General features: G+C 60.1%; 2 protein-coding genes across 14 annotated transcripts in view; one reads left to right on the top strand and one right to left on the bottom strand.

Moving 5' to 3' along the window:
• Window positions 1-4889: 4889 nt before the first annotated feature.
• On the bottom strand, window positions 4890-15757 carry SOHLH1 (spermatogenesis and oogenesis specific basic helix-loop-helix 1). 4 transcript variants are annotated; one of them, XM_009457681.4, is made up of 10 exons: window positions 15189-15757; window positions 14923-15053; window positions 10446-10577; window positions 9780-9927; window positions 8983-9104; window positions 8089-8282; window positions 6526-6739; window positions 5865-5935; window positions 5453-5518; window positions 4890-5297 (listed from the first exon to the last, which is right to left on the bottom strand). In XM_009457681.4, exons 4-10 carry the CDS (start codon window positions 9918-9920, stop codon window positions 5080-5082), a joined length of 1026 nt encoding a protein of 341 aa, XP_009455956.1. In that variant the 5' UTR covers window positions 9921-9927; window positions 10446-10577; window positions 14923-15053; window positions 15189-15757; the 3' UTR covers window positions 4890-5079. The 4 variants fall into 4 exon arrangements, with proteins under 4 accessions (XP_009455956.1, XP_016817561.1, XP_054514492.1 ...); XM_016962072.3 differs by lacking the exons at window positions 14923-15053; window positions 15189-15757 and adding an exon at window positions 11206-13517; XM_054658517.2 differs by lacking the exons at window positions 14923-15053; window positions 15189-15757 and adding an exon at window positions 10838-11225 and having other exon boundaries at window positions 10446-10580.
• The window catches only part of KCNT1 (potassium sodium-activated channel subfamily T member 1), a 92359-nt gene continuing 80675 nt past the window's right edge, over window positions 13596-25279 (top strand). For 7 of the 10 annotated variants that reach the window (XM_063787423.1, XM_063787419.1, XM_063787418.1 and 4 more), the window contains exon 1: window positions 16191-16402. In XM_063787423.1, the coding sequence (XP_063643493.1) occupies window positions 16191-16402 (212 nt within the window). Of the gene's footprint in view, window positions 13806-16190; window positions 16403-25279 lie in introns of those variants that run through there. The other 3 variants (XM_063787424.1, XM_063787422.1, XM_063787421.1) reach the window with 1 other exon arrangement.

Raw genomic sequence — 25279 nt, 5'->3', positions numbered from 1 at the left:
TGGATCCCCGTCCTGCCGGGTCACAGTCCCTCCAGCCAGAAGCCACTGCTCGATGTCAGCGAGGCTGGATCCCCGTCCTGCAGGGTCACAGTCCCTCCAGCCAGAAGCCACTGCTCCATGTCAGCGAGGCTGGATCCCTGTCCTGCAGGGTCACAATCCCTCCAGCCAGAAGCCACTGCTCCATGTCAGCGAGGCCGGATCCCCGTCCTGCCGGGTCACAATCCCTCCAGCCAGAAGCCGCTCCCAGGTCGAGCACAACCTTATTGTCAATCACTGTGACACAATTATGTGCCAATCACAGGCCACGTTCTTGATCAACTTCCTCTGTGGCCACCCAGGACCCTGCAGACCTCACAAGCCAAGGAGATGCGTGGAGCCCGGACATACTTGTAAAAGCAGGTGACACCGTCAAGTGTGATGTCAGGCTCATGCTGGGCACCATGAGGAGAGCATCCCGCAGGCCCACGACAGCACAGGGAGACCAGGCAGGCAGCTGCCACCTCCATGCAGATGAGGGATGGGGGTGTGGAGGTGGGGAGGAGTGTGGAGAAGCAGGCAATGCGTGCAGTATGCTGATGGCCCTGGATGGTGCCTCCAGACACCAATCACATTGTACGGGATGTGAATTCCATCTCAATGCAGCTGCTAAAACAAAACCCCCGGATGCGTGGAGCCCTCTGCCTGCGTCTGCAGCTGCGCGTTCATCAGCTCAATAAATCCTCCCAGAGATGAGTCTGAAACCCTATGAGGTGTCTACTTAGCATCAGACACTACTCTGAGTGATTTACCTCTATCCACTCTCACTCTCCCCTCTCTACCAAGCCCATTTGGCAGATGAGATATGGGCTTGGTGAGGCTGCGTCGCAGGCAGCATCCAGGACAGGACAGAACTAAGCCTGGCCCAGCTGCCAGCTGGGCCAGGGGTTGTGGGTGAACCCGGAAGGCAGAGCCAAAGGAAAAACTCACAGGCCAGGCAGGGCCCAGGGCAAGGGGCACTCATGGGTGCCACCAACGGAGGCCTGAACTTTGGGGACGGCAGAGATAAAGGGGAGCAGGGAAGGGAGAGAGAGGGCCAAGGGCCAGGCCCGAATGCTCCGCTCCCATGTCTGAGGTGTCCAAGGGCCCAGGTGTGAATGGGGGCCTCCACAGCAGCCCGAACCCGACACGCACCCACCGCCAGCCTCCCCATCTCACCTCCCTCACCCTCACCAAAGGACAGAAGCCCGCACCTCCCAGACTCAGATGTCCATTCCCATGGCTCATGGGAGGGACACACTGGTGACCCTCAGGCAGACGGGCATCCAGCCCACAGCCTTGGGGGTTCCTCCAGGCAGCCCACCTGCCCACTCCCGCTCATGCTGCGCACGGAGATGAACCTGGAGCCGGCTGACGTGGTCTGGCTGTGTCCCCACCCAAATCTTGAATTGCAGTCCCCGTAATCCCCACAAGTCATGGAAGGGATCCAGTGGGAGGTAATGGAATCATGGGGGCGGTGACCCTCATGCTGTTCTCATGATAGTGAGTGAGTTCTCAAGAGATCTGATGGTTTTTTAAGGGGTTCTCTCCCGCTTTGCTCTGCATTTTTCCTTGCTGCTGCCACCATGTGAAGAAGGATGTGTTTCCTTCCCCTTCCGCCACAATTTGTCAGTTTCCTGAGGCCTCCCCAGCCAATGCTGAACTGTGAGTCAATTAAGCCTCTTTCCTTTATAAATTACCCAGTCTTGGGCAGTTCTTTATAGCAGCGTGAAAAGGGATTGATACACCTGCCCCCCTGCCCCTCCCCTCAGGGAACCAGGCACGACCCCAGCGTGGACGCCTGGAGAGAGAATGTGGCTCCCAGAGGGGCAGCTGAGCATGTGCGTCTCGGAGCTGGGGGCCTCCTACACCTCCTGGGTGAAGAGATTCAGAGATAGCTGAGGGCAGGCAGGGGGAGGGCACCCCACTCCCGTCTGCATGCCGGTTCCCACTGCCAGCCCCGAAACCCGTCGGTGGAGACCCTTCAGATGGGCATCAGAGTTCACTCCTGGGGCCTCCCTGGACCCCACCTCCCACCCTACCCTCAGGTGACCCAGCGCCTCCCCCAAACCGCCTCAAGGGTCCAAGGTGTGCCATCCTCTCCTCAGGCCTCCTCTTCCAAGGAGCCCCCGGACATTAAGGAGCACCAAGGCTTCTCACACACTGTGGGCCGAGGAGACACACACACAAGCCATGACGACCTGGGCACGGGGGACCACTGCAGGGACAGCTGATGAGGGTCAAAAGGCCAGAAAAGTCCAGGAGTCAGGAAGATTCTGGAAGTTTCTGGAAAGAAAGGGGAGGGAGGGCCTCGTGCTGGGCTGTGGAAGGTGACTAGGTGCGGCCCTGACCGGGGACTCCCGGCTCCCAGTTGGGGTGCAGCACGGACTCTTCACCCCTTGCTGGCCACGGAACAACACTGAGGGGAAGGCAGACAGCACAGTGGCCCACCCTGCCGCGCCACCCCATGGCCACCTTCATGCTTGGACAGCCACGCCCCACTCAGCTCATGACAGCCAGGAGCAGCTGGGTGCCGACCAGAGGGGTAGTAGGGTCTCTTTGGTCAGCCGGAGCAGGGCTGATACATACACCCAGTGCAAATATAGGCATGCACACCAATAGTCACAACCATGTATGCACACCAACACACACGGGAGCACAAACACATACACACCAACACAGTGCACATACATGCACACGCACCACCACAGTGCACACACACTGCCAACAGCGCACACATATGCACATGCACACACCAGTGCACACACGTACACACGAGAGCACAAATACATGCATACACACCAACACAGTGCACACACACAATGCACACGGGCCGACAGTGCACAAACATGCATGCACACACCAACACAGTGCACACACGCATGCACACCACAGTGCAGACATCACACACATGCACACCACAGTACACACACATGCAGACACCAATACCGTACACATATGTGCACACTGCACACAGACATGCACATACCAACACCTGGCACAAGCACCCATGCACACACACAACTGCAGTTTGCACAGTGCAAAAGCATTCGTACCAACACACATGGGAACAGAAACACACGCACAACACAGCACACAAACGCACACATGGCAACAGTGCACACACACACACCACAGTGCAAACGTGGACACACACCAACACATGGGACACACACACATGCACACCAACATATGGGTGCGCACTCGAGTACTAGCACGAAGCTGTGCATACCCACAAACACGTGTGCACACACATGCACACACGGTACTACAGTCTGGACGTCTCCTCCAAATCTCATGTCGAAATGTGATCCCCAGTGTTGGAGGTGGGGCCTGGTGAGAGATGACTGGATCGTGGGGGCAGGTCCCTCACGAATAGCTTAGTGCCAGCCCCTTGGTGATGAGTGAGTCCTCACTGTCAGTTCACGTGAGATCTGGCTGCTGAAGAGTTTGGGACCTCCCTCCTCTCTCTTGCTTCCACTCTACGTAATGTGCTTGCTCCCGCTTTGCCTTCTACCATGATTGGAAGTTTCCTGAGGCCTCCCAGGAGCAGAAGTCACTACGCTTCCTGTACAGCCTGCAGAACCGTGAGCCGACTAAATCTCTTTTCTTCCTCCATCACCCAGTCTTAAGTATCGCTTTACAGCAGTGCAGTAGTGAACACAATGGCCTTCCAGGAGACACTCTTGAAATCTGGCTGCCTGAGTCGACCCCTAATGAACAGGACACGAAGAGCAGCCTCGTGCTCCCGGCTGGGCCCCGACCACCACTCTGTCCACCAGAGGTCTGAAGGCTCCTCCGCCTCTGCCACAGGGTCTCAGCAACACGGGCCATCGGTGCCCGGTGGCATTGGCATCCCCAGGATGCTGTTCTGCAGCCAACAGCCTCAGGCATCCAGCTGGACCTGAACCTCCTTCTAAGGGACCACGACGGGTGCTCAGAGCCAGTCCTGATGGCCTTGGGCCCCTCACCAAAGCCCCCTACCCCCTTCTCCTCTGGGTCTGCCCGCCACCTACAGCCTGGTGTCTGCACGGCGCTTGCTCCCTGGAGCCTCCTAACCTCCTGCCCACAGCACTCCCTCCTAAGCCTTTGCCTGAATGACTCAGAGGAATGAATGGAACATTCTGGCTGGCTGCAGGGGCGGCTGCATGCAGGCACAGGGCTGCAGCCTGGTGGGGCTCTGAGCCCACGCTCAGACCTCTTTCCTCTACCTGGGCGACAGAGACTGCGCTGGCCCCTGGAACACCGCCCTGGTGGGGGTGCTATCCAGATGGGGATAGCAGGGTGAGTCCCTGAGCATCCGGGGTCGGAGACCAGCACCACCTGTGCTGTGGCTGAAGAACAGGCGGGCACCTAAGCACCATTCAAAGAGCTCAGCCCTTCCTCTAAGTAACCTGCCCCCCCCACCCCAAAGTAACCCCGCCCCCCTCCAGATCTCAGTGTGTAGGGCTGGGAATAGGACCACACACTGAGGCCAGGTGACCTCTGCCCAGGGTCCCCTATTCCCCATGCACAGTGAGTGCAGAGATGACCAGCAGTGGAGGTGGAAGCCAGCCCTTCCCTTGGAGCCCCCTGGGCTGGGAAAGGACAGCAGGCTTTTCCTAAAGGACTCTCCTCCCTGCAGCTCTGAGTGGCAACGAGCAGGAAAAGCAGCTCACAGAGCAGCCTCCAGGAACCAAGACCGTGAGGCCACATCACCTCCAGGGAGCAGGTCCCAGAGCGCCCCTACCCCAGGGCACCAGGACTGGGTTATTCCGGGATTTCGCAGTGCTGAGAACTTTGGAAAACAAAATCCCCGGCAGCTGCCTGAACGCTGAACGGAGGTGGCGCGATCTGCCTGATGAATCAGGCTAATTACACAGAAGCCACACGGGTTTTGCTTCCTCCAGGAAAACTGCTTTCCCTCTTTAATATTCGCTATCCTCTTCTCGCAGCCTGGAAGCCTCGCTCAAACTAGGGTGCAGCTGCAACCCAAACCCAAAATAAAATGCCCAAGCACGCGACAGGGACACACACGGCTCCAGATCCACCGGCCCCGCCCGCCTCCTCTCCACAGCCTGGCTGCTAGCAGGCAAAGAAGTCAGGGAAGATGCTCTCCACCTCGTCCTTCAGGGCCAGGCCTGCACAGTCCACATCCAGGCCCCACGGCTCCAGAGGGCTGTCCTGGAGCTCCTGGGAGCCAAGCTCAGGGTCCCCTAGGAAGCCTGGCTCTCCATCATCCAGTGGACTGCTCTCAGCTGGGGCCCATGCAGGGCCACTGCCTCCTCGACCCTCCAGAGACCCTGGAAGCAAACAGGACACATCGGCAGGGCAGGCAGGTGCTCTGGGAGCTCAAGGCAGACAGGTGGGGTCGGAGGAACAGAGCTCCCACCTCAGTCCGTCTGCCCTGCCCTGTCCCCGCTGCACAGAGGCTGTGATGAGGTGGGTGAGCTCATACCTGGTGGCCCCAGACCCAGGACACCTGTTGGACCAGAACCAGGAACGGGCTCCCAAACACTAAATCCTAAATGGAATGAACACACGTCACAGGGCCATACACCTTTGCCGGCCAGCATGGGCTGGACCAGGGGCCTCGCTGACACAGGGTCAAGGGGAAGAATACAGGGCTCCAAGCACCGCCAGCTCTCATGCAGGCTCGTCCACATCACGTTCACTCACACACTCACATATCACCTATAACGCTCAATACCAGACACGGCCCAATAGCTAAGCACCAACGGTGGAGAAAATGGGGGCTCAGACACAGACCCTGGGGCCCCCTGACACATGCTAGGCCTGAGTCCCAATTCCCCAGCTCATGTCAGGTGCTTATGCGGGGGGACCAGCCCTGAACCCAGGGCCCCACTCACCCGGCCACGAGCTGGGACCAGCAGTTAGCAGGAAGGACGTCCCATCGTCCACATCAGACCCCGACGCAGACCTGGAGGCGACAAGCTCTTCCTCAGTGGCCACAAGTGGACCCAGGCCTTGGAGCTCAAGGAAACATTTGGGCCCAAGTCCTGCAAAGGCAGCTTCGAATGCAAAGATCTAGGCACCACTCCTGATAGGCTCTACCCTACCCAGCGGGGAGAAATGCAGAGGCCACAGCCGCTGAGGACACGGGCCAGCGGCTCTCGCGGGTCCCGATCCGTCCTGCAGAGCATCTCTGCCGGTTTCTCTCCAGCCATAGTCTCGCTCTTCTCGTCCCCTCCCTCCCCCTCCCCTCCCCCTCCCACACCCCAGCTGGTATGTGCTCACGAAACACAAACTCATTTTACTATCAGCCAAAACAAATGACAATTAGAAAGACAAAAGTGTTTCCAGAAACACATTAGAAAGCCACACGGCAAGGCTGGCTGGTCCTGTCCTGGGCTGTGGCCTTGGCCTCCCTCCCACGGGCACAGAAGCAGAGACGGAAGCTTCCAGATGCCGAGAAAGTGGGCCCAAGCAGGACTGGGAGGAGGTGGGACAGGCTCACACACACATGCTCGCTCACGCATACACAGGCGTGCACACCACCTGGGCACTCACCCGGCCTCCTGCGCAAGCATGGGGTCCTCCTTGGCTGGCTCCCCCAGAGGTGCAGCCCCCATGGCCAGGGGCCCAGCCTGGCCCAGCCAGCCAAGGGCCTCCCCGCTCATCACGGGCAAGGTCTGCTGCTGCGAGAACGGAGGCCAGGACAGGGGTGGCCTCACAGCCTTAGGAAGACTCCGGCCTGGGGGCCACGGCACCAGGCTGGAAGGTTCTGGGAGAGAAGTCAGATGCGGGTCAGCCTTCCCTGCCCAGCCCCACAGGCTGCCCCCGAGGACCTCGTGACTCACAGGCTCGGTCCACTCACGCTGACCGAGCACCTGCCCTGCTGCCTGCACCCTGCAGCAGGGACACGTGGGAGGAAGCTCAGAAGCGGGTGGCACACAGGTAAACAAGGAAAAGATGAACACCCAGAGGTGGGGTGCCCAACACCTGGGGGCCAAGGGCTTCCTAGAGGGGGTGCTGGCTTGGCCAGCCGCAAGGGGCTTGGATCTGGGGACCCTCTCAGCACCGCCTCCCGGACCTCGAGCTCTGCCCTCAGACCTGCTCGCTCCCCACGTGCCTGGCTGACTCCTGGGTTTCCAGAGTGCCCTGATGACCCCAGCTCTGACACCAGCCCTGCCAACCGCATGACTGCTCCCAGCCACAGCTGGGAGCCAAAAGGCACAGCCCTGCCTCTCATGGCACCTGGCGACTTCCAGACGCTACCACAGCAGGGGCCGAGGGGAGTTCGGTCATCAGAGGCGCCCTGCAGGGCCACCCACAGAGGGACCAGAGCTCAGCTGTGGGTGGCATTAGGGACAAAGGCCCCGGGTGGCAGAGGGAACAGCTGGGAGGCCTCGGGCCCCTGGCTCACCCCAATTACAGTTCCTGCCATGGCCAGGCAGCATAGGCGGAAGGGCAGATGGGGCGCCCCGGGGAAAACAGATCTCCGGCCACATCCAAAACACACCAGCCACAGGCGGGTGAGAGAAGCAGGGCCACAAAGCTGGACGGAGCAACCAGGATGGGGCCGAGTCCCTCTACATCCCCACTTCCCACAGACCCAGGACAGAACCAAGTCCCTCTACGTCCCCACGCTTCCCAGCAGACCCAGGGAGTGATCAGGATGGGGCCAAGTCCCTCTACGTCCCCATGCTTCCTGCAGACCCAGGGAGTGACCAGGATGGGGCCAAGTCCCTCTACATCCCCATGCTTCCTGCAGACCCAGGGACCCAGGGAGGAGGAGATCAGGCCCTCCCTTCCCTGGAACACATGGAAGTCCCAGGAGGAGACAGGATAGAAGGAACAGCCCCCATGGTGGCCTTTGCCCAGGACTCTCCCTTCCTCGAGCCCCACTTTCTCCCTCCCAAGAGCACACGTCCTCCTTTTCACAAAAGCAGGCACAGCCCGGGGGCCTTGAATCAAGCTCATCCCTCAACACGTGGGTTTCTCACCAACACAAGGGCCTGGGAAAACTTCGAACCCCCGTTTGCAAACAGCCCCCACTGTTCTTAGGGCTAAAGCACAGCCTGGCGCCGCTCCCCAGGCCAAAGGCACCCCACATGCACACCCAGGACTCACCTGAGAAAGGGGGCAGCCCACCCCGCACCTGGCACAGCCCCAACAGTGCCTCACACTTGTCCGTGCCCAGGGACGTGCAGCTCGCGGGGTCCCACTGCCTGGAGGACGCAAGGATGTGCGGCAGGGGCTCTGGGCTGGCCGACGCCGGATCCAAGGACCAAGGACTTTCCAGAAACGCCTTCACATCTGGGGTTCTAGAAGGAGCAACATGACAAGGATCCTGGGTCTATCCCCCAGCCCCCTGGAAGGCTGCCCCCACCCACCCCAAGAGCAGAGGGCTGGACCCGTCCCCAGGACACCCCAGGCACCACCCAGCATCAAGCCAGCCTCTGCCCAGGGGCCCTGGGCCAGCCAAGCTCCACAGCTGTCTGCCCAGTTTCCCTCTGCCCAACTCCCCCGGTTCTAGATTCTTCCACAGCTAATTAGCCACCAGCCCCATGCCCCAGCCCGCTTTGGGGTAAAATGGGTGCATTTAAACACAAGATGCAGACAGTCCTTCAACCTGGGGAGCTGCCATTCTGAAAAGAACCAAATTATCTTGACTTCAGAAAACTCCATTCCTGAAGCTGCCCATGGGGAGAAGTACGACACCTCACTGACCACCTGTAAATTCCCCACACACAGGAGCAGAAGAGATCCTCCTGGGCACCTCTCACCTCCACGCCAGCCCAGGCCCTCAATTCTGCTGACCGCGCTCCCCCCTTGCTGGAGCTCGCCCGTGTTGGTCACCTCACACCTGGCCACCTGAGTTGGCAGGGCCCTGGGCAGGTCACCACCTGCGGAGGCCAAGCCGGGCCTCCAGGCCGCACCCTCCCGAGGACATGCCAGGGGGCTTTGGGTCTGCTGCTCCCAGGGTCACCCAGCCCTGGAGAGCAGGCCCCAGGAGACACTAACCGAGTCCCGCTGGACGCTCCCGTCCCAGGGTCTGGCACACCTGCTTGAATCTGACTCGACAACGTCAACTGTAAAACATCCTCCTGCAACGAGTGCCACATTTCCTTGGAGGAAGAAAGAATCTGAAATTTAAGTAAACATGTAAAACAAGGACAGAGACAGTCAGCTGAGAAACCCAAGACACGGTGACAAGACTGCTACCCCAGGGCCTGGAGGGTCACTGTGAGCTTGGTCCCCGCTTGGAACTTGGGGGCGAGAGTACAGGTTGACAACGAGGCTGAGGTTCCACCCCCGAAAGACCCCACCATTCCTGAATCAGGCTGTGCATACCCAAGGGCCTCACTGCAAATGCTGTGACCTCACAGATGACAACACAGTTTCATTCCCCACGCAGGTCCTCAGCCCCAGAGCCCCCAGAGCCTTGGAGAGGGGAGAGGAGCCTCTCTCTTGGAGACGTGCAGAGAAATGATCTAGGGGGTGCTCAGCCAGGGAGGATCAGGAGACCCCAACTCTCCCCTAAATTGGCACGGAGCATCTCGGCAACCCATCAATGAACAGGACTCAGGGGCACAGGAGGGCTGGAAAGGAAGGCTTGCTCCTTTCCAGGGACAGAATAACAACAGGTAAGGCTTGAACAAATCAGGAAGTGCCCTGCCGAAAACGTGGCCTGCTCTAGCCGTGGAGACCCAGAGGACTGAAGGAGACGGGGATGACAGGGGACACGCTGCCTGCAAGGTGGTGAGATGTCCCATCACCGTGACGCCGGAGGACTGACGGCGTCTACCCTTACAACTCACAGCGTGCTGCTCCTGACTGGGCCCCAGGGCGCTGGCAAGTCGCAGGAACTGCACAGACATCTCCAGGACCGAGGCCATGTCCTCCCGCCGGCCATCGAACTGGGGCAGCAGGGCCCGCAGACGCTCACAGCTCAACGACATCCGCTTCCTGGTTCCGGTCAAGAAACAAATACCTCTGGGCCCTCCTGCCCTCCCCGAGAAGGGACAGCAACTGCTAGAACCTGCCAGATAGACCCTGGGCACTTGTCAGGCAGAAGGGGCTACAAGATGACTCAGAGCTGCCCCCGTGGTCTGAAGCCCCGAGATCCACATCAGAGCACAGCCTGGGCCTGACCCCTGGACCTCGGCGACAGGCTGTCCAGCCCAGGCCCAAACCATGGCTGCTTTGCGGTGTGGAAAAGACAACGAGGGTCAGAGGCAGTCAGAAGCACAGAGGGTCACAGGTGCATAGCCTCAAGAGGCCAAGGCTTCAGGATAAAGAGGGGCTGCAGGATGTTCCCCAACAGGGCTTTTCTGGTTTACTTGGAGACGTGCAGTCTGTCCTTCTCCTGGGCACAGGCCACGAGCCCCTCCCAGCTGCCTGACACCTGGTGGCAGCCCCGAACATAATCTCACCCGCTCCACCCCTTTACAGCGCCCTCACCCCTGGGAGGCACCACCACTCACCTGCGCTCCCTCTCGCTGATCACGTTCCGCCGAAGGCAGGAGCTGGGACCCTCGGCCACCGTAGGGGCCTTGGGCGGGCCCGAGCCCTGGGCCGAGTCCTCGCAGCAGGAGAGGGCACCAGACAGGGAGCCGCTGCTAAGAAAGCCAAGAGTACCGGGCCCTGAGAACCCCAGAAAAGGCCACTAGGAGTCCCAGATGCCAGAATGGGCGTCTTTGGGGTGCGGGTGGAAGCCAAGACTGGGTCACGTAGGGACACGGCCCGGCCCTCTCTGCACCCCTTCCCCTCTCCCAGGGTCCAGGGCTCTGCCCCAGGAGGCCCAGGATGGGTGGAGCCCGGCAACTTGCGGAAGAACCCCTGGGTACAGGCCTTGGCCCCCAGCCCAATTCCTCACTTGCATCCCCTGACGGTGGGGACTCTGGAGACCTCCGGGTCGGGCTCGGAGCACCGGGACGCCATGAACTCGCAGCTGCGGAGCGACCCCACGTGCACGGCCCCTTCCGCAGGCAGCCCCGCCCCCTCACGTGTGCTTTGCCCACCTGCCACGTGCTTTCCACCTAGCCCACCCCCACCCCCACTTGCAATCCGCCCCCATAGCGCATGCGCTCTAGCCCTCCCCACGCAGCCAGCCCGGGGCCCACGTGACCCGCGTTCCTGCAAAGAAGGTGCTGGAAAGGGACTCGGGGGGTCCACCCACTCTATGCCCCCGCAGGACGCCAGGGGAAGGGGCCCCAGCCCAGGTGGCCCTGCGTCTACCCTTACCTTCCCGGGGGTCGCCTCGGTTCCCACTTATGCGGTGGTCTCGGTGCCCTTGGGCACTTTGGAGATGCGGGCCCTGCCCTTAGGAGCCCAGCCCCTGGTGGGAGTGGGCGGGCTGGGCTGAGTTGTTTAGCCCAGGCCTGGGGGACCCAGGGACACAGGGAGGGGGAAGGGTACCCGCCTGCTCCCCAGTCGCCCACGCCTCCATTTTCCCCCAAATCTAGTACGCTTGCAGATGCTGCGCCTTAGGGTAGGGTCACCATCCACACTTCTGGGTCGCCCAGAACCAGGGGCATCCTGTCCCCACCCCAGGCCACCATCGTCCGTGCTCTTCCTCCCGCTGAGCTCTGCCGGGCACCCTCGGAACCGTCTGTCCCTTCACCTGGCCCTGCCCAAGCACCGTCCCCGCTTTATGCCCTGGGGCCCCAGCTCGACCCCTCACACTCTCAACAGGTTTCTGCGGGATCGCGGGGGTCCTGCCCATCCAAATTCAGAAAGCTCCGGCGCCAGGTGTTTGCTCACCTCCCCGCTGAACTCCAGGAGCCGCCCTGCGCTGGGCTTGAGTCCCCCAGTACATACTTTTGGGGGGATGACGGAGGGAAAGGGGAGGTGGAGACCCTTCCTCTTTCACGGAGGTTGCGGGGGGCCCTCAGGGAAGCAGGGGACGAGGGTGGGGGGTGAGGCTGGACTGTTGGGAGGACATCCCTGGCCTGGCTCGTGCTGAGGTCCGTAGCGGGAGGAGGTGGGGTGGGTGGCAGGGGCTCTCGTCCCGAGAGGGGAGGCAAGAAGGAGCCCGGGCAGGTGCCACCACACGGGGGCGTCTGTCCGGGGTGCCCCAGTCTCCTGTGGAGAAGGCGCGGCTCTGGGCCTCGGGCTGGCATCCTGGACTTTGGGCCAAAGATGGGTGAAGGGTGTTTGGAGCAGAGGGAGGTTATGTAATATAAGGTGGTGTCTCCATCCTTGCTCCGCCCAGCCTTGGCTGCAGGTCAGACATGGAGGAGGACGGGGTTGGAGAGGAGGGCAAAAGCTCTCGGGGACCTGGGCCCCTCTCCCAGCCCTGCCCCTGGCCAGGGAGGGATGGACGGGCTGGCGATCTGGGGCTCCTCAGTGGCAGAGTGGGGCCAAGTGTTTGTTTCCCTGAAGCCCTTGGAATGTCATCAAACCTGCGACTCTCCTGCCGTTGGCACACGTGTAATTACTGCTAATTAACCACAGATGCAGATGGTGCGGCCTCTCAGTGGTGTTTTTTCTGAGTTCCCCAGGCAGGAGGGCGTTGGCAGAAAGGCCACCATCTTGCCCCGGCGGCACCCGCCCAGGGGTGGGGGGACCCCGGCAGCAGCACCGGCCTCTCTGGGGACCTGAGGAAAAACCCCCAAGATGCCCACGAGCTGTGTGGCGGGGACACAGGCTGAACCTCTGCTGGGGACTTAGCATCCTAGACTTCCCCGAGTGTTCCCCACCCACCCCCCAAAAGCATCTGTGTTCAGCCTGCTGCCTCCTGGAGAAACAGGGAAGGACCCTCTGGAGAGACACTGGGGAGGCCAGGGACCACAAAGTACATGCCATGCGCCCTCCAAATGGACCTGGCCCTCCCCCTGGCCCTCGTGGGCGCAGTCCTGGCTTAGTGAGGGGCCTGGTCCGCCCTGCAAACCAACAAAGCTCTGGGGACAGAAATCGCAGTTCTCCAGAGCTCTGTGTGAGGCTGAGCCAGGGTGACGCATGTGTAACAGTGTGAGCACGTGCACGGGAAAGGGGGCCCGCAGGGGGACCCTCTGCTTCCTAGTCTTTGGCCTGCAGCATCTTAAGTTGGGGCCCCTCCCCACCCGTCTAAAGGTGCTGTGTGTGCCCGTCTGGGTGAGAGCACAGGGCGGGGTGCAGTCATCCCCCTCCCCCAGGCCAAGCCCAGGATGTGGCGCCCACCCACAGATGCCGCAGCCTGCGGGGGGCGGGGGGGCGGGGAGTCGTCTTGAATCTGGCTTGTGTTGAATGACCAGTGTTGACCACGGCAGAGCAGCACAAGGGGGAGGTGCTGACGGTCCCTGGGCGCAGCGGCTGGACGCTGGCGGTCCGAGCAGCGCATGTGCCCTGCTGCCCGCAAAGGACCCAGAGCACCCTGAGCCCCCGCCCACCACGGAGCCCTCCCAGGGGTGTAGGGCCCGGTGGCGGCGCGCTTGGGCTTTTCTAGCCATTGACGAACCCCGTCCTGTTTTTCGGAGTTTTGAGGGCTCAGAGGGCCGCGGCGGGAGCGGATCCCTGGACCCTCGCCTTCCCTACCCCCTACCCCCGTCCCAGCCTGGGCCAGAGCCGCCGCGGCTCCCGGCGCGGCCGGCAGGGGGCGCGCGCGGACAGACGCCTGCACCCGACCCTGAAACTGGCGTTTTTTCCTCGCTAATCTGCGATGAAAAAAAAAATGTTTTTCAGGGCAACGCGAGGGACGAAGGTGGCGGCTCCCACTCGCTTCTCCCTCGGGTCGGGTCCGAGCTGCCAGGCCGCATGCCACTCCCTGACGGGGCGCGTACCCCAGGGGGCGTCTACCAGGAGGCGCGCGGCGGGGGCTACACCAACCGGACCTTCGAGTTTGACGACGGCCAATGCGCCCCCAGGTACAGTCTGCTGCGCCCTCCCCACGCGGGGAGGCCCCGGTCTAACCTAAGACCCCCAAGATCCCCCTCAGGCTCCCGCACCCTCCAGGACCCGCCATTCCCAGGGCCATCCAACTTCCCCAGGACCCGCGAGTGCCCTCCCAACCACCTTGGGGAACAGGGGCGCCCCTCAGGGTGGGCCGCACTAATCAGCAGGTGCCGAGGCAGCAGCGTCTGTCCCCATCTGTCCTCGACCTGGTAAGAAGCTGGGGGGAGCGGCCGTGGCTACATGGGGGTCCTGAGCATCTCCCAGGTGGGGGGAGTGGCAGGGAGGCTGGGGGCGGTGCAGGGCCTTCCATCTCCCCCAGCCCCTGCCCCACCCCAGCTTGGGGAGGAAGGTTCCATCCTTCTTGTGTGGCATGGCAGTGTTCGGCCAGGGTGGGGTTCCCGGCGAGGTTACCCCACACAGTAGGGGGTTTCCAGAGCAACCTTCCAAGGAAGAGTCCCCAGTGGGAAGTGGGCTAAGTGGCTGTCAGATGAGGGCGGGAGTCCTGGGTTCTGGTCACTCCTCGTTCCCCGCTGGCCTATCCCTGGGAGGAGAGGGCCAGTTGAGAAGGGCATTCAGGTGACCTGGAGCTAGCTGTTCCCTGTGCAGTGTCCTGGGATGCCATGCGTCTGCCGCCCACCTAGTGACCAGTGCAGAGGCGCGGACCAGCGACCAGCAGCTGAGTGGGACAGTCCTCAGCGGAGGTTGCCTCAGGGTCCAGGTTCCCCATCCTCTCCCCCATCCCTCGGCTCTTGAAAACAGGCAAGTCTGCCCCTCACCCTGTCCCCAGAGCCAGACTCCAGGGAACCCTGGGCAGAGCTGGTCACTGCCTTGGGCGAACCCCTCCCCACCAGGACAGAGCCCTTTCTTCCGGATCCTGCCCAGTCTCAGGCTGTCCTGAGGCCAGAGAAGGGGTGAAAGAGCATACCTGAGAGCGGGAGGCCTGGTGCGGCTGCCTGTTTGTTCTATGGGACTCAGTTTCCCCGAGTGTAAAATGAGGAGGTAGGGCGGATGGTCTTTAAGGGCTGCCTCTGGTGAGGGACCAGGCTGGAGAGGAGGTTCCCAGAATCAAGAGGTAGGCACAGCACCCACCTGGCACCCGGGGGAGTCCGGGGTACAGCGTGTGTGAGGAGCAGGTGCTCTGAGGGTAGACAGTGACTTGGTGATGTCCTTGGGAAGTGGGCACAGCCTGGACGTGCTCTGAGGGGCTATCCGGGGGATGCCTGTCAGGCACAGAGAAAATGATCCCAGGGGGGTCCTGGATTGCCCTCGTCTTTGTGGGCTGGCCGGCCCCTACCATCTCCCTCCCCAGCCTAGCGTTGCCCTCCGTGGCCATTCTGCTGGAGTTTATCACCTACCCTGCTGGGCCTGACCTGCTCCAGACGAGCCGGCAGGACTGTGTCCTCAGGGTCCAGCCTTTAGCTCCAGGCCTCATCCTCCGGGTCCTTCCAGACACCTGTCTCTCCCAATTGGCCCTGCCCACCAGCCCGGGACAGCTCCTCCTCCCCGCTGGACTGAGCTGGCCTCCGTTGCAACAGAGATTCCCTGTCACACTGCAGGCAGAGCAGCTGCCAGCACTGGAGGGATGTCAGGCGTCAGGCTTGGGGAGGGAGCAGGACCTGGGCTTGGCTGGGCTCGGGAGCGGGGAGCTGAGCTCCAGGTGAGGCCAAGGCTTGCGGCCCAGGCAGGTGGCTTCAGCTGCAGAAAGAAGAACCTTCGTGCTGCCTGGTGGTGGGGGGAGCTCTGCGGGGCAGGTTTCCCCACCAGCTCTCACATGGGGAGGAGGGTGCTAGGCAACAGCGTGGTCAGAACCCAGGCCCTGGAGTCCATAGGCCTTGGTGCCAGGCCTTGAGCAGGCCTCTGTCTTTCCTGGGTGCTGGAGGATGCCAGCCTTGGTGCTGTGGTTCAGAGGGGGCGGGAGGTGCTTGGACACCCCACCCCACTCCAGTGCCCCAGCTCAAACCCCCAGCTCCATGCTAGTGGTGTCCCTGAGTCAGCCCCAAGGCCATCAGGCCAGAAAGTGGGGCTCCAGGGAGGAGCTCCTGGCCTTCCAGTTTGCAGGGGTCTTCATGGGCCTCTGGCCTCCAGGCTCCCTGCTCCCACCCCCATGCCATGGAGTCCCAGGCCCTCAGCTGCCTCCCCACAGGCCCTGGAGATGACAGCTGTTGTAGGACAGGGAGGGACCAGTGGCCCTGGTGGCCCCAGAGCTGGCAAGTGCCCACCCCCTGCCCAGCGCACTTCGCATCAGAGCCCCTGCCAGGCCTTTCCTGGAAATACCACTTCCCAGCAGCTGTGCTCCAGGGCAGGCCTGGGACCCTCTAGGCCCTGATGGGATCAGGCCCTGGCATCCTGCCAGGTACATGCCTGGCCCAAGGTCCTGGCCAGCCCTCCAGGCCCATATTAGGGAGCAGTGCCTTCAGCAGCAGGAAGTAGCTCAGGGCTCATGGGAAAGGTTTGAGGGCCCAAGGTACCGCCCAGCACTGGCCGGCAGGAGGGACGGCTCGGGCCATGGGGAACTCAGGGGTCTGCTGTGGCCCAGGAGTGGCCACAGTAACAGCTCAGGAGGACAGAGGTGAGTGAGAAGGGAGCAGACAGGGTCCCCACGAGGGCCTCTGCTTCTGTTCCAGTGGCTGGCCTGGGTGTGGCCTGTGTCCTCGCACCCGGCAGCCTCCAAGTGTGCTGGTCTGGTTCACCCACCATATGGGGAGCTCTTGATTAACACAGAAAATTACTTGGGACGAGCCTGGTGTGGCAGTAGCGGGGCCTTGCTGTGGGGCCATCTCATGCCCTCGGAGGGTGTTGGGGGGGCGTCTCGGGCTCTCCCCTGAGGCTTTTTGTCCTGCTTCCCCGGGATGCAAACTTGCAGGCTTTGACCCAGGTGCCATTGGCCCTGGAAAGGGTGGCACTTCTGTGTCTCCCCCAAACAATCCCAGGTTTCTCTGCAACAGGAAAGTTTGTCCAAGTGTGTCCCAGCCCTGCATGGGTGAGGGATGCTGAACGGGTATCGTGTACCCAAAAACAAGTGTTGTGTGTGCCTGTGAACCTGGGCGCTCCGTGAGCCAGGCGGGCGCTCTGTGAGCCAGGCAGGCGCACCGTGGGCACGTGTGTGAGAGCTGGAGGAGGATGTGTGGGGCCCGCCAGCCAGCTTGTGTGACCTTGAAGTCACCGGTCATGAGTCTGGGGAAAGGCAGGCTGGGCTCAGCGTGCCCGTGCTAGGTGGCTGGGTGCCAAGGCCCGGTTAAATGGGCATCTTTCAAAGGTGTCTTGGGACCTCTCCCAGCTGTGTGTGTGGATAAGGCCACCCATGTTCACCCAGACCCACTTCCACCTGTGGAACTTGGAAGTGAGCCAGCGGGGCTGGAACTGAGGCCAGGATGCGATTGGCCCAGGGAGGTGAGACCAGTACTAGCAGCTGGCAAGTGTAACAGGTTTGCAGGGGACAGTGGCAGGGCAGAGGCCGCGAGCTTCCTGGGGTAGGTCCCTGGGAAGGCCCTCCTTGAGAGGGGGCCTCCAGCTGCTCCCTAGATCGGGGGCGGGAGGTGGGGAGGTGGGAGAGGAGGGTGGCCTCACTGGAGCAGAGGTGGGGGCATCAGGAGATGGAGGGCATTGCAGGACCAGGGTTTGGACTGGCACAAGGCGGGCGCCCCGGGAGGAGCACAGGGCCTGGAGGAGCTTCTGGGAACTGTGTCTGTGAGGTTGGTCTATCCCAGCACTGAGATGCAGTAGCTGTGTCAGCTCTGGCGAGTCACTTCACCTCTCTGGGCCTCAGTTTCTTCATCTGTAGAATGGGAGTGCTAGCATGGACCTTACGAGGTTGTGTTGAGCCCACGCTGACAGCACATACTCGGTGTTTACAAAGCTGTGTTGGCGTCGGGAGCTTGCACACCGGCCAGTTCGTCTTTGCCTTGTCACGCACCAGCCTGTGTTGACACGTCAGAGCTAAGCATTTGTCCGGTGACTTCCCGAGATGGATTCTTAAAAGTGGAATTGCCCGGTCAAAAGATTCCCACAGTGTTAATGTTTGCCGCATGGCCCACGGCCCCCAGGGGTGGGAATGGCTCCTCCTCACAACAGTGCCGGGGTGTGGTGTGTGCCAGCTGCCACCGTCTCCTCCTTGGCACCGTCGCCCTGGGGCACCTGTGTCCTGCCAGGCACCACTCAGGCCTCGGAGGCTGAGACACAGCTGGCCCCTTGGTGCCCAGGAAAGGCACACAGGCCTCCTCCTTTGTAGCCACTCTGGGGCACTCCACAAGAGGGGCAAAGAGGGCTTCCATCTGCCTGTGACTCCCTCCAGGGGCCAGAAGTGGGTCCTCATGTTTCACAGGCACCAATAGTGCTTTTGCCTGGGGCAGACCCCAGCTGTGACAGACAGCCAGGGCTCAGACCACCACACCCAGCAGCTTTCCCGTAGATTTTCCTGACCCCAGCCACATTGAGGGAGGGGGCTGGGGCAGGTATTGGGAGCACCAGTGAGTTGGTCATTTTCTGAGCATGATGGCAGCTCAGGGTACGGGCCCCTAGATGGAGCAGGGGCCCTGTGCCTCAGCCTCCCTAAAGCGGCCCAGCCCTCCCAGAGTTCATTGGTGCTGAGGAAATGGAAGCCTCACTTGTGCCTCAGTTCCCAGAGAGGCCCAAGGCCAGGCACGGTGGGTCATGCCTGTGATCTCGGTGCTTTTGGAGGCTAAGGCGGGAGGATTGTTTGAGGCCAGGAGTTGGAGACCAACTTAAGCAACATAGCAAGACCCCTGTCTCTACAAAAAAAAAAAAAAAAAAATTAAAAATTAAGATCAGATAAGGCCCGGTGCACCCCTGCAGGCCATGCCAGCCCTCAGGTGCTCAGCATGGCCAGCCCAGGGACCTGGCACAGTTCTCTGGGGGAATGAGCAGGGGCATGGTGGTGCCTCCCATAGCTGTGGGAGAGGGGCGGCTTCTTCTTCAGGTGCAGCCCCCACCACGGCCTCCCCACCCTCAGGCTGTCCACCCTAGCAGGGCTGTCCCCAAGGGTCCCCTGCCGGCTCCAGGCTGTGCTCCTTGCTATGATCACCATTGCCCCCAGCAGCCAGCTCAGCTCGAGGGTACTGACAGCTGACGTGTGCAGTCACCAAGCATCTCCCAGCAGCCACAGCGTGGCCGGGGGCAGGGGCTGTGAGCCGATGCAGCTGGAGAACAGGGTGTGGCCTGTGAGAAGGACCAGCCAAGGGTCCTGGGCACCCAGGACCCTGAGATGGACTTGCCATCTGGCCCTGAGTGACCAGCACACTGCTGCCTGCTGCAGGGGGTGGGGACAGCAGAAGAGCTCGCCTGGCGTCTGGCCCAAGCCCAGGCTTCTGCCTCCCCCGACAACCTTGGGCACGGGTCCAGGGGTGATGGCCCCCACAGCCTCGCCTGGGGCCCCTGTGTCCACTGTGCTGCTGGCCTTCCCCTCTTCCCGCCGGGCTGGGAGAAAGCTGCTCTGAAGTCTGTCTGGATAAATCTGCAGCTTGATTTCGGCTCCTCCATGTGTTCTGAGCTTTCACTTTGGATCCTAAAGCATCTCAGGAGATGGTGCTGAGCAGCCACCCTCGCATGGGCAAGAAGCCCCTCCCCTAAAGAGAGACGTCACCGAGGACGCTTGCCTGCCCAGCTGCCTGGGCATCTCGAGCAGCTCTGACTTTTTAATCATTGTGCAAAGGAAGCGTTGAGTTTTCTGCCATGGTCAGCAGAGAGGTTCTGCAGCTTTGCACTTGCTGGACACTAAGCCCAGCACTCAGACGCCCCCACCACAGTGATGCTATGCCTGCCTGGGGGACTCTCCTGGATGCAGGGTAGGGATGCCCACACACATACAGGCACATGCACACAGATCCATGTGCATGCACACATGTCCACATGTGCACATGTATACATATGCCCATGTACATGTATGCATACATGCACATTATACATGCATGCATGCAATCCCATCCACACATGCATGCACATATTCGTACACATGCCTCTGCATGCACATACATGCTCATTTACACACACATCAGCATGCATGTGCGTATTTACGTGCTTACATGTGCTCATCTCCCTCCTCCCTAACTTCTCTGTCAAACATGGCTCGCCCAGCTCCTGGAAATTTTGAACTGAGTGTGAACAAGAATGTATTTTAGGAGAGAAACCTCATTCCCTTAGCCAAAGACAGTCACAATCTTTTGTTGTTGTTGTTGTTTCAGACAGAATCTAGCTCTGTCACCCAAGCTGGAGTGCAGTGGCGCAGTCATGGCTCACCGCAGCCTCAACCTCATGGGCTTAAATGATCCTCCCACTTCAGCCTCCTGAGTAGCTGGAACTACAGGCACCATGCCTGGATAACTTTTGTTATTTTTTGTAAAGCAAGGTTTTTGCCATGTTGCCCAGGGTGGTCAGGAACTCCTGGGCTCAAGTGATCTGCCTACCTCGGGCTCCCAGAGTGCTGGAATTACAGGCGTGAGGCACCATGCTGGACCACAAGCAATGTTAAGAGAAGTCTTTGCGGGAAAGGACATTTTATCCAGGACTTCCTATGCTGATCCTGAGAGGCAGGCTCCTTGCTTCTTTCTGAGCCCCACCCGGGGCAGAAATAAGGGCCTGGTGATGCTGGAGTTTAGGGAAGGACATCTTTAGCCCTTAGCTGTTCCGTTTGCCATAACACACGTCGTGCATGATGTATTCACTTTGCAAAGCACAATGGGTGAGACGCTGCCCTAGAACCCCACCCTGCCCCCAGCACTGTGGCTGCCAGTGTGTGGGGACAGTCTCTATATCACCTACAAGCTGGGTGCCCCGAGAAACCCACCTCTTCTTTAGGGTTCTGTGGAAAGCGGTCGTGTTTAGTTTTTAAATGGGGTTCATTATATGTCATTCTGTTTGTGTAGTGATGCATCCACGCGGGCTCACGCAGGCTCACAGAGACCTGTGCCTTCACAGAGCAGTCTTGGCTGTAGCTGTCAGTCGCTCCTCAGTTCAGGGACGTGCAGGCTGTTTTCAGTGTTCACCTTCACACATGAGGCCGTGATGAAAATCCATGCCTGGGCCTCCTCGGACACAGATCAAAAATGTCCCCAGGTAGAGGTTCCAAGTTGGAGAGGACCCATGATTCCATCATAATTAATCCACTGCTCCCAGTCGGCTGGACACTACACGAGAGCCCTGGCTTGCAGAACCCCCTGTTCTGTAACCACAGCCGATCACTGGCGCAGGAGACCGTCCAACTCTGCATCTCTCTAATTATTAGCTAGGTGGCTTGTCTTTACTTGTGCGTTGTTTTCCGTTCCTCTTCTTTGAACCTCACTCATCCATCCTTTGAGTCGTTTTCTTTTTTGAGACGGAGTCTCGCTCTGTCACCCAGGCTGGAGTGCAGTGGTGCGATCTCAGCTCACTGCAACCTCCGCCTCCTGGGTTCCAACAATTCTCCTGCCTCAGCCTCCCGAGTAGCTGGGATTATAGGTGTGTGCCACCACAACCAGCTAATTTTTGTATTTTTAGTAGAGATGGGGTTTCACCATGTTAGCCAGGCTGGTCTCAAACTCCTGACCTCAGGTGATCCACCCACCTTGGCCTCCCAAAGTGCTGGGATGACAGGCTTGAGCCACTGCACCCGGCCATGTTTTCTGCTAGATTGTTTTCCTTTCCACGGGACCTGTAGGCACCAGGCTGTGTTCCGATGATTATTCTGTTGCAAATATGTTCTTCCTGTTGGTCGCTTATTCTTTCCTTTTGCCAGTGATGTCTTTTGTTGAACAGCAGTGTTTTGTTCAGATGTAGAAGCCTTTATAAATCTATTCCTCTTGGAATAGATGATTTTTGGGTTTTGTGTATTAAATAAAAGGCCTTCTCAGCTCTGAACACTTTTCCCTGTATTTTTTTTCCATCTTGTCCTTGGTTTGGGGCTGCAGCATGGGGTCTAATCTTATTTTATCCAACAGAAGACACTGCATAGCATAGGCTGGAGCCAGGTACTGGGTTCAAGCACTGGCCCTCCCAAGGCAAGGGGACAAGTGATAAACAAGGACAAATAAGGAACAAGGTCAAGTGCGTTTCTGAAGTTCTCCGGCCTCCATTTCTCCATCAACACAATGGGAAGGATGTCGCCCCTCCTGATATTTGCAACCGTGACTTGAGTCAGGACAGGTGGAGCTGCACTCGTTCCAATACCATAGGACGAGGAGTGCCCCCCGCCTCCTTTCTCAAGCCTGGATTCCAACGTGGGCTTCAGCTGGTCAAGGCACTCTGCTGTGTCTCCCCACTCTCTGTCTTTTCTTGGGCCAGACCGCAGAGTGTCAGCTGCTGTGGCTGGACATTGGTGCTGGCAGCAGAAGACGAGGGCCCTCTCTGTTCCTTTTCACAACTGCTGTGGCTGTTCTTGCAAGTATAGTCTTCAGGATTAATTTTTGAAACAGTTCATCAAATTCTGAGAAAATAGTGATGCGCTCTTGATTGGCGGCGATTCCCTTTACCCGTGTGTTTGGAGAAGGGACTGTTAGACCCTCAGGAAGAAGACCTCCGTCTTCCGCCAGCGACAGCTTCCAGTCCATCTCTCGGGAACGCCGTGCGCCCCTGTGGGTTTGGGGCTCCCGCGCCTGCTGTGAGCAGGGCTTTCTCCCGGTGGCTCTCTGCTCCTGCTCTCCGTGGTGCTCTTGGGTTGGCCGCCGTACTAGGTTCCGTATTTGCTCTAGTAGGTTTTCAGTTGATTCCTCTTGGGTTTTCCAGTAAGCAATCATGCCAACTCCAAACAGAGCCCCCTTCATGACTCCTTGCTTTTATCCTTTTTCTCGCAGCAGTGCACAGATGAGGCCTCCTTTATGATGGCAAGGGCAGCCTCACATTCCCAACTGGAATGGGAATGCCCAGAGCCTTTGGTGGGAGAAGCTTGTCTTTAAGCACTTTGTCAGACAGCCCTGGCTCCATGGCCACCGGGAACAGATGCAGGGGGAGTGAGAAGCAGGCACTCCCGGCTATCAGAAGAGCCCCCCAGCTGGCCAAAGGCAGCACAGCCCGAGGTGAACCTGGACCTGGCCCCCACCCCAGTGCCTCTGCCAGGACCTCAGTGACGCTCCTTGGGCTCTGGGAGCCACTTGTCCTTGCCAGGAACTAGGGATGGAGACTGGCTTCTGAGAACTGTTCTCAGGATTCCATGCCACCACCTGGCTTGCCAGGGTGCCTGGCGTGCAGCTGGCTCTCAGTCCATGGCAGCTGGCACTGAGCACAGCTGCCGGGCTCCCCTCTGACGGGGTTGTCAGGGTCAGTGCACGTGACTACGTGTGCACCAAACAGCTGACAGGGACTTCCTGTTGCCGTGCCCAGGTGTGGACTGCCTCGCTCATTCTTGGCCTCTCCAGATGGATTCCAAAAGTCAGTGTCCCAAGCCTGAGCTCTCTGATGGGCCTCAGCTGGGCGGAGGGGGCATGCTGGGCGCCGGCCACCCTGGGTCATAGCCTTTGTCCATAAGAGCTCAGCCAAACTGCTGGCCACGCTACACCTGCTGTAGCTGAAGCACTCACCTGCAGGCCCTGTTCCGCGTGCCTCAGGCATGCTGTCTGGTTACATCTTCACACTCTTCCTGTAAGGGAACAGGCGTCAGTATCTCCCTTCACGCATGAGCAGACAGGCTCAGGGAGGTGAAGTGACTCGCCGGGGGCCGCCCAGCAGGACTGATGGGCCAGGACTGAACTCATGCCAGCGGGACTCTTGCCACTCTCTGGGCCTGCAGGGCGTGTGCTGACAGCCCAGAGAGTCCCCAAGAGGAGCAGGGGGGTGCTCCGAGCCCCTGGGCTGCCCCGGCCTTGTCTAGGGGGTGTGCTGTGTCCCGTCACCTCAGCCCTGGCTCCAAGGGGTATGTGAGTCCCACAGGTTGAGCTCCACACCTTGTCCAGAGAGTAGTGTAAGGGCTGAGAAGAGGGACACCTTCCTTAAGCCACCAAACACAGAATTCTTATGGAAATTGGTAATTATTTGGCACAGCAGTCACTCAGAAAATAAAAAGATCATGGATGTGGCCTTGGGGGTCCTAGATTTCCTCCAGGGTCCCTTGGGTCACACAGGGAGGACAGCGCAAGAGAAGAGGGGGTGCAGAATTCGAGGTGGGCCCCAGGGTCCCCGTGTCTGGCTATGCCAGGGTTATGTTCCAGTTCCACCTGAACCAGCTTCGGCAGGGACCAGACCCCCCAACACTCCCCTCTCCCCCTGTGCCCAAAAAAGCTGGCCGATGTAGGCCTTCCTGCTTGCGAAAAGTCTCAACCAGACCCCAAGGACACGGGGAGCAGCTGCTTTGCTGCTGTCCTCCTGCGATGGGCCCCTTTCCCAGAGACCCTGTAGCCCCGGCCCTCAGCCCCAGCCCTCAGCCAACACAACAGCCAAGGACTTTAGCCCCGGCCCTCAGCCAACACAACAGCGAAGTATTTTCAAGGTTTCTGGCTCTGTGGGGGGAACAAGGCAGGATGCCAGGAGGCCTGCGGGACACCTGCTTATGGCCGTGTGCTCACTCAAGTGTCAAAGCAGCTTCCCAAGGGAGGAAGGGCATCTTGTCCTTGTCACCCTCCCCAGGCCACATCTGGGGAGCAGGGGTGGGGCCAGGTCTCTGGACTCCTGGTGCACTTCCTTCCCCTGGTGACTCCTGAAGCAAGCCAAGGTCCAAGCCCCTGAGCTTGTCCATGGGCCCTGCCAAGACTGGGCCTTGAGGCCAGGAGGAGGAACCAGAGCTGCTCAAAAGGCAGACGGGGCGGGGATGGGAGGAGGCAGCCACGCCTGAGGAGCCGGCAGTCTCTTGGGGTTTTGCCATTGAAAGGGGCTTTCAGTAAGGAAGGCACAAAATCAAGAAAATAGAGCCCCGACCCCTGGCCACGTGGTTCCCCTGCCTGCCTGCACCTCCCCATGGCCCAGCCAGCTTGTGACTAAGGAAAAACATGCAGCTACGCTGATGCAATTAGGAAAATGTTATTTTTTAAATGCTGCCAGATCCTGGGGGTTGAACCTGTGACCTCAGAACAAGGAGCAGGGTTTGGGGCACGCACCTGCTGCCTGCAGCTTCAGCCTGGGGTGCCCATAGCTCCTTGCCTGCTGCTTGTCTGAGGGTTAGGGGACAAAGGAGAGGCACTTGGTGGGGGCTCAAGGAATGTGCCCACCCCTCCCGACTTGAGGAGAGAGAGGAGAGTTTTGTAGCATCCCTGGACCTGGTGTTCCAAATCAGTGGCCTCTGTGCAGGGCCTACGGGCACAGCACGGGGAGCTGGGTATGGTCAGAGCCTCCTGCCCCTGCCTGTGGGGGAGCCAGTCCCCTCCATCCCCCCTCTGCTCTCCTGCTGGCCTTGAAGCCTTGAACAAGGGCCGGCCTGGGCCAGGTAAGGAGCTCCCTGCCCCTCAGCTCCTGCTTCTCCTGGAGCAGCCAAAACTCACTTCAGTGGTGGACATGGGGACAGGAAAGATGCAAGACCCCTGGAAGACACCTG

Source organism: Pan troglodytes, chromosome 11 (genome assembly GCF_028858775.2).
Source record: "Pan troglodytes isolate AG18354 chromosome 11, NHGRI_mPanTro3-v2.0_pri, whole genome shotgun sequence".
NCBI classification, from domain to species: domain Eukaryota; kingdom Metazoa; phylum Chordata; class Mammalia; order Primates; family Hominidae; genus Pan; species Pan troglodytes.
This window is presented reverse-complemented; position numbering and strand designations above follow the sequence as displayed.